The 8,245-nt window shown below is 59.3% G+C and overlaps 1 protein-coding gene across 2 annotated transcripts; it reads left to right on the top strand.

Annotated features, from left to right (window-relative positions):
• Nucleotides 1-1,378: 1,378 nt before the first annotated feature.
• Nucleotides 1,379-8,245, top strand: REEP2 (receptor accessory protein 2). 2 transcript variants are annotated; one of them, XM_047778734.1, is made up of 8 exons: nucleotides 1,379-1,562; nucleotides 3,430-3,502; nucleotides 3,788-3,864; nucleotides 5,805-5,925; nucleotides 6,087-6,200; nucleotides 6,539-6,686; nucleotides 6,779-6,909; nucleotides 7,020-8,245. In XM_047778734.1, exons 1-8 carry the CDS (start codon nucleotides 1,531-1,533, stop codon nucleotides 7,086-7,088), a joined length of 765 nt encoding a protein of 254 aa, XP_047634690.1. In that variant the 5' UTR covers nucleotides 1,379-1,530; the 3' UTR covers nucleotides 7,089-8,245. The 2 variants fall into 2 exon arrangements, with proteins under 2 accessions (XP_047634690.1, XP_047634691.1); XM_047778735.1 differs by having other exon boundaries at nucleotides 1,413-1,562; nucleotides 6,545-6,686.

Here is an 8,245-nt window from a genome sequence, read left to right on the forward strand (position 1 = left end):
CCCTAGATCCACCTCAGGGTTGGGAGAAGAAGACCCAAAGAGGATTTATTCTTGTTTATCAAGCAGCAATTCAAGTGGCCTAAGGGGTGAGGACAGGCTACGTTCCGATTAGAGAAGGCCTTTTGAAGAGGAAGCTGTAAAGAATAGCAAGAAGGGTCACCAGAGGCTGCTCCTCTGGATCCTGTTGGAAAAAAACATCTTCCAAAATGTTTAGAGCCTGGAAATACAATTATCAGGGTGGAAATAGACCATTGTGTGGTTCAAGGATACTGAGTTTGAATAAGGCCATAAGTGAAATAGAGTTCTGAGCGTGTCCTTTCAGCCAGGATGGGCACGGGTTATGCTGTGATCATCAGAGGATTACACCTTGACATAAAGAATGCAGAAGCTTTGAAATGCAGACAGGAAAAAAAAGCAGCGGGGGAAGGGGGGTTACAGAGGTTGCTGGAGCTTTGTTGCTTTGGTGAAAATCAGGAGGCAGGCTAGCCTACATTCTGGATATAAATGTATTCAGAATTAGGCCATCCACTGGCACCGGTTCTTGCTGATGGGGGTGGAACTGGAGCCCCTGGATTCACACCTACCTAGACCCTAGGCCTCTCTCCCAGCCTGTCTTTACTAAGAGGGTGATTCCCTTGTCCCAGGGTATCCACCTCGAGAGCAAAAGGTTTTGTTCCCCTACAAAGCTTAGGAACTGACAACCTAAAAGAAATCACACTGGGGACTGTGTCAGGTCTTCCTACAACTGGAGTGACTGGTGATGGCGGGGTGGACAGGTGCCCCTATACCTTTGACTTCAGGGATTCCTGGGTGGGTGTCTTGATGGCCTGCGGTGGGGGAGGAGGGTTTGCTAGTCAGCAGCTGGGAGAAGTAGCCTGTTTCGTGGACTTCTGGAGTTCCTACCTTAACAGCATGACTTAGTGGTTTTGTGATTCCCAGCAAATTCTTGAACCTCCCTATGCTTCCCATTGTCTTATCTTCAAAATGAGGATAATTACAACCTCTGCCTTATAGGATAGTCACATAAATAACGCACTTGAAGATCTTAGCACACAGGCCCTGGCACACAGTAAGCACTAAGTCATAGCTGTTATTCCCCGTGGGATGTTTAAGTCCTTTAGCCTGATATGGGTAGGACAGGAGGAGGGTCAGGATGTCAGGATGGAACTCTGAAGGCCTCTGAACCCTGGGCTTGGAACCCAAGCAAGGTGAACAAGAGATTAGAGGAAGGCAGGGCGCCGAGGGTCAAAGGCGCATGCCCGGCCACAGCAGGTGCAGGGGGGCGCGCCGCCGCCGCCGCGCGGCCGCGGCCTCCCCTTTAAGAGCCGCCGCCGCCGCCCACGGCCCGCCGCTGCGGCAGGGACCTCCCCTTTAACGGCGGCGGCTCGGCGCTCCGCGGCCCCCGCGGCGGCTGCTGCTGCTGCGGGTGCTGCTGCTACTGCGGCTCCTGCTGCCGCCGCCGCTGGGCCTCCGGCAGCTACATCCTTGGCCCGGGCCGGGTCCGCGCCCCGCGCCCCGCGCGGCCCCGCCATGGTGTCCTGGATCATCTCTCGCCTGGTGGTGTGAGTGCGGCTGCGGGGGTGGCGGTGGCGGGGCGCGGCCGTTTGGAGGGGGGATGGGGCGGTAGGGATGGGGGTTGAGGGATATTGAAGCCCGGAGAGGACCTCTCCGTGGCTTCACACAGCAGACTCACCTAAAGGCGCATCGTCCCTATTTGGGGTCCTCGAGACATGACGGTGTAGGACCCAGGACCGGAGGGGGGAAATGTTAGAGGAGCATGGCAGGCCTGGCTTCCCACCCCTTTTATTTTTAATTTTCCTGCTCCTTCATCCTCCCTCATCCCGGGAGCTGGGCAGCACGGCTTGATTGGCTTGATTGACAAGGGGAGATGGTATGTCCGCTTCCCCACATAGCAGATCTGGGGTGGAAGAGCTCCTGAGACCTGGGCTCCTATCTCCCTGGGGGAGAGGGCTACCGGAGGAGCGGGGAGCGAGGCAGGGCGTCCTCATTCCATAGCTTAGGGCCATGGCAGCCCTGGCTGCTCCAAAGGGCCTGGTTTCCCCTCCTTCTTCCACTGACTGTCAGGAGACTGGAGTGAGGGCACAGGGAGGCCCCCAGGGCGGCCGGGCTCTGGAAAGCAGAGATGGTTGGAGGACAAAGTGTGGGAGGCACCTGGGAGAGGATGTGTGTGCTCAGCCTGGGGTTGTGAAAGCTGCGGAGGGAGGCTGTTAGGTGGCCTTCATTCCAGGCTGCCAGCTATGTCCCCACCACCTCCCCCAGGCTCCAGGAGGGAACCTTGCTCCCACAACCACAGGCTTTGTCCTTGAGGATTCCGCCCGCCACCCCATCTCCACGGGCCATTTCGGACGTATCCTGCCTCAGTGAGGCAAGTCTGTGTGGGAACAGGCAGTACCCACACATTGTCAAGGGGCTGGGCGGCCAGGGGCTCCACGTGGGCCTCAGGCAACCCCTGCCTCAGCTCATGACCCTGCCCCCCAGCCTCTACCATGAGGGACTGCCGGCCCAGAATCCCCTCCCTGCTGTCACCTTCTCATTCAGTGCTGTCATGTGCTTGTGCTCTGGCTTCCCTAGACCCACCAGAGCCTCCCTCCTGCCTCTCCCGGATCCCACCCTAGAGGGAAGGCAGGGCCCTCAGACCTCCATGTGGCCTTCGGAGTGGCTGCTTCTCTTCTGTCTGAATGAGTGCCCCGAGGGGCATCGGTCCTCTCCCTCCCTCACTTGGTCCTGTGTGGTCTCTGAGGGAATCACCAGCAGACGCCACTCTAGCCAGGACCTCTAGCCCAGCGCACTCCCCTGAGCCTATTCTCAAAAGTATTTCCATGGGGGAGTAAATCTCTGCCTCTCTCAGGGCCTCCTGCCCCTGTGCCCTCTGCTCCCCGGGTCCCCAGGGAAGCAGGCTACAGTGGCACCTTTGACCGCCAGGTGGAGCGCCCTGTTAGGTGCTGTCAGCTTCCCTTGCAGCCCTGGCCCTTCTCAGCTTGGCTCTGAGGCAGGGAGGTGGAGGGTAAGGGCAGCTAGGTGTCAGTGGGTGTGGTACCTGGAGAAGGAAGACACTCCGTGGCAGTGAGCCCACCCCACTCCCTGTGATGTGTTCACGCAGAACCGAGGATCAGGGCTGCAGAGGCCTCAGAGGGCCCTCTGGCCTCTGGGCCTTTCTGTTGGACAAAACCTGAATAACAAAGGGGTATGAGGCATCACGCTGGCACCGGCTGGGGCCTCTGGTTGCGGATCACCTCAGGCTTGACTACTCTGACCTTAAGCCCTGACCTGAGTTCAGGGATCCAGCTGGTGCGGCACTTGGGAGTGCTGTCCCTCCTCCCCTTCCCTGCCCAGAGACTGATGCAGAGCTGGGAGGGAGAGGCCACTGCCCTTGGCCGAGGGGCCCAGTAACCATGCCTGCCTCCCTAGGCTCATCTTTGGCACCCTGTACCCCGCCTATTCTTCCTACAAGGCCGTGAAGACGAAAAACGTGAAGGAATATGTGAGTGTCTGACCTTTCATCCCGCCCTCGACCCACACGGCAGAGAGGGGGGAGGACCGTGGGCCACATGACGGATAGGGATGACTGTGCACTGATGTGGTCAGCACTCATGAGACCTGGGTCAGGGGAGCTCCTGTGTGTTCCTTTCCCCCAGCCCCGGCGCGACGCACAGGCACAGCCGAGGTCCTGAGTGTCCCCCACAGCACCTCCAGCATGGCCGGCAGGCGGAGATGGAGCCTGGGTGTCCCCGCCGGCGCCCCGCTAACACACCCTCTGTACCTGCAGGTGAAGTGGATGATGTACTGGATCGTCTTTGCCTTCTTCACCACGGCTGAGACCCTCACAGACATCGTGCTCTCTTGGTGAGGTCCAGCATCCCCTCCCTGCCTCTCAAGAGCCAGGGTCCCTGCATTTTCTATACCGCCAACCAAACCGAAGCCCGAGCCCCAGGGTGGACTCCCTCAAGGTTGAATCCCCCGACAGTTCCATGGGCCCTGGGACAACAAAGGGGTGTAGCCCATTCCCCTAGCCGGCTGGGGCCTCCGTGCTTGTGGATCACCTCCGGCTTGACTGCGTTGACCCCCAGCCTCCATCCAGTCCTGTCTGGATCAGCAGAATGAGAGCAGGCATAACCCTCCCATTTCTTTCTGGCGGTAGCCAAAGAACCACAGTAGAATTCAGGAAACCTGCTTCTGCCAGACTTACCGTGACCTTGGGCAGTTCAGTTTTCTAGGCCTCAGTTTCCCTATTTGGAAAATAGGCATAAGAGTCGGTCTTAAAAACTTTGGATGCCTGTATTTCAAAGGCATTTCCCAGGCACTCTTGGGCTCTGTGTATTTATGTGTCTTTTTTTTTTTTTTTTTAGGAGTTCCTTTTCTTAAAAAGTTTTTTTTCTCTTTTAGGGCCACTCCTGTGGCATATGGAAATTCCGGGCTAGGTGTCGAATCGGAGCTGCAGCTGCCAGCCTGCACCACAGCCACAGCAAATTGGGATCCGAGCCACGTCTGTGACTTACACCACAGCTCATGGCAATGCCAGATCCTTAACCCACTGAGTGAGTACAGGGATCGAACTCATATCCTCATGGATACTAGTCGGGTTCCTAACCCACAGAGCCATGACGGGAATGCCTGTGTATATGTACTTTGAGGACTCAGAATGCCCGAATGAGCTGTGTATTCACTGCAGGTGTTGAGTAATGTTTATTGAGGAGTTCCCTTGTGGCACAGTGTGTTAAGGATGAGGCATTGTCACTGTAGTGGCTGGGGTCGCTATCGTGCTGCGCGTTCAGTTCCTGGCCCAGGAAGTTCTGCATGTCATGGGTGTGGCAAAAAAAAAAAAAATATTGAATGAGCAAATGCCTCTTGAAAGAGAGGACTAACAGCACAGTAGACTGGAAATGAAGAGAAGAGAGTTTTACGGACAGGTAGAGGACAAAAGATCCCTGTGTTTATAGATTACAAGGGCCTCTGGCCTTTGAGAAAAACAGTTTTAGAGGAGGAAGTTGAATGGAGTCAGATTAGGGAAAAACGATGGGTTAAAAATTGAGAAAAGGTGTTCCCGTCGTGGCTCAGTGGTTAATGAATCCGACTAGGAACCACGAGGATGCGGGTTCGATCCCTGGCCTACCTCAGTGGGTTAAGGATCTGGCGTTGCTGTGAGCTGTGGTATAGGTCACAGACTCAGCATGGACCCCGCGTTGCTGTGGCTCTGGCGTAGCCTGGCAGCTGCAGCTCCGATTAGGCCCCTGGCCTGGGAACCTCCATATGCTGCAGGTGCAGCCCTAAAAAGCAAAAAAAAAAAAAAAAAAAATTGAGAACAGTGAGGGTGTAGATTCCTCTTGACCCAGGCAAAGAAAGGACTTTGATGAGGGCTTCGTGAAGGTGTAGCAGACCCAAAGGAGCGTGTGGCCTGAGCAGGAGCAGTGGAGAATGGAGGGAAGTCCTGAAAAGCAATGGGTGTACCATGGCAGCAAGGGTGGAGCCCAAGCACACTTGGAGAGGCCCATCTTCTTCATGGGAGGAAGGGCAGAGAGAGAGGGGCGAGGACCCCGGAGTGAGCTGGAAGGATAGGGAGCTGGCCTTCCTGTCGACCTCAGAGCACAGGAGTGGGCGTCGTGCGTCAGAGGGAAGAGGCTGAGGAGAGCCACTGCTGCAGGGAATCCTGCTGGGGTCATGTCCCGCCTTCCCACTTGGAGTCTCAGCTGAGCCACATGGGGACCCCAGTGCACCAAGGGCTGGGCGACCAGTGGCCTTCTGACTCCCTGCCCCAGGCTCTGCCACCAGCCTCTGTCCCCCAACAGGTTTCCCTTCTACTTTGAGCTGAAGATCGCCTTTGTGATATGGCTGCTGTCCCCTTACACCAAAGGCTCCAGCGTGCTCTACCGCAAGTTCGTGCACCCGACACTGTCCAACAAGGAGAAGGTCTGTTGGAACAAGGGAAGCTCGCCTGCCACCTGCCTCAGGTCAAGGCAGCCGGGTGCCTGCAGCCCCGTGCCTTCCTGGCTCTCCCCGTGGGTGATCTGGCAGGGCACTGGCCTCCTGGGCCGGCAGGGCCCCCCTCACCTCTTCCTCCTTCCCCCCAGGAAATCGACGAGTACATCACACAGGCCCGAGACAAGAGCTACGAGACCATGATGAGGGTGGGCAAGAGGGGTCTGAACCTGGCCGCCAATGCCGCAGTCACGGCTGCTGCCAAGGTGAGATGGGGGCAGAGCCGGTCCCCGGGGCTCCCCGTTACGCATCTCGTGCCCCTGGCCAGGCCCCTTTGCATCCACCATGTCCTCAAGGCCATGAAGGTTTGGGGGCTTGTGCAGCTTGCGCTTCCAGTCCTGCCTCTGACACCCACCAGCCGAGGGACTTCCACCCTCCGGGCCACGGTTGCCTCATCTGTGCAAAGGGAAAGCAGGGCCCCAGTGTGTCAGGGCTGCCAGGGGACAGGGCGAGGGCACTGGGAGAGCTCCGAGCCCCCCACAGTGACCTCTCTCTCCACCCCGCCCCTTCCTCCGGTTCTCCCGGCGCGTGGTGGTGACCCTAGGGCCAGGGGGTGCTGTCAGAGAAGCTGCGAAGCTTCAGCATGCAGGACCTGACCCTGATCCGGGACGAGGATGCGCTGCCCCTGCAGGGGCCTGACGGCCGCCTCAGACCCGGCCCTGGCGGCCTCCTGGACACCATTGAGGACTTAGGTACAGACAGGGCGCGGGGCTGGGCAGGGGGCGCGAGGGGAGGAGGCCGGGAGGGGAGGCGCCAGACCCCTGTTCTTTCCTCCTCTGACCAGGAGATGACCCTGCCCTGAGTTTAAGGTCAGGCCCGAACCAGCCAGATCACCGGACAGAGATCTCCGAGGATGACACGGGAGACAAGGCTCCTAAGAAGGCCAAACCCATCAAAAAAGTGCCCAAAGCTGAGGTGAGAGCCAGGCCAGAGCCGGGGCAGGGGGAGATGGGGGTCGGGGCGGGGGAGGGGGGGGGATCCCGGCTCCAGGCCGAGCCCTCTGCCTTGCTCCCTGCTTCCCACAGCCACTGGCCTCCAAGACGCTGAAGACCCGGCCCAAGAAGAAGACGTCCGCCGGGGGCGACTCAGCCTGAGGCCCCAGCCCCCCAGGCTGCAGACCCGGCTCCACACTGTACCAGTAGCCCTCACGCCTCGGGCCCCAGGGCCTCTCGGATGGCTGTTTCCCGTCCTGCCCCGTGGCCGCTCCTCTGGAAGGGCTTGGATTAATGGAGGGAGGCCCTGCTGTGGGGGTTGAGGGTAGAGGCTGGACCCGGAGCTGAGGACTGAGCCACCCAAGGAGGTGCAGGCGCCTCAGAGCCTGAATGCTACTGTCCCCGCTCCAGCCCTGCCCCCACCCACCCAGTGCCTTGCTGAAGACCGTGGCCGTCCCCTTGTCCGAAGCCCTAACACGGCCCCCACTGCTCTCCCTGGGTCAGGCTCAAGGTCAGGGGCCAGTCACAGCCCAGATTTACCAGAGACAGGCCTGAAGGCTTGGCGACAGAGGGAGGCCGCGGGGAAAGCCTCGGAGAACCTGGGCAGGGGCTCTGGGCCCAAGGCTGTGAGCGGAGGACAGAGGCTTAGTATGCGCTTAAGTGACCAGGAGGGCCAGGCCAGAGCTGCAGCTGGGGGCTGTGTGCCCACTGAAAAGAAGTGGGGTCCGGGGTGTGTGTGCGTGTGTCTGCGTGTGTGCGCGCGTGTGTGTCTCTTTCTGGATCTAGGGCTGGGGATTCAGAGCAAGGGCCTTTCCCTCCAGCAGTTACTCCCTCCGCCCTCGGCCAGCTGACCCTTTCCCCCCTCAGCCCTTCCTCCTCCTCTTGGACCGCAGAGGACCCCAGCCCCTGGGACTGTAGGGCTCTGAGGGGCCTCTCACCTCCTCTGCCCTCGAGCCCCTCCCTCTCCGCCCCCTGCGTTCCTGCCCTGCTCCTGGGCCGGGCTCCTTCCTCCTCAGGGCCCTCCTAGAGGCCCCTGCTGAGCGGATTCCTTCCCTCCTCACCTGGGGCCCACCTTCCTCCCCCAGGGTCCTCTTCCTGTGCCAAGCAGACTAGGCCGCCTGTCAGCAGACCCCTGTCAGAGCCCAGCCTTTGCCCCTCACTCTGCCCCAGCCTCTGCCGTGGCTTCGCTTAGGGCCAGGAGGAATGTGTGAGGAAGGGAAAGACGTGTAGGAGCCAGGGGGCTCTCAATCCCATGGAAAGAGGGTGCCCCGTGGACCTTTGGCACTGGATGAGCCAATAAACCAAACTCTGGCACCTCA

Source organism: Phacochoerus africanus, chromosome 4, assembly GCF_016906955.1.
Source record: "Phacochoerus africanus isolate WHEZ1 chromosome 4, ROS_Pafr_v1, whole genome shotgun sequence".
Taxonomy (NCBI): domain Eukaryota; kingdom Metazoa; phylum Chordata; class Mammalia; order Artiodactyla; family Suidae; genus Phacochoerus; species Phacochoerus africanus.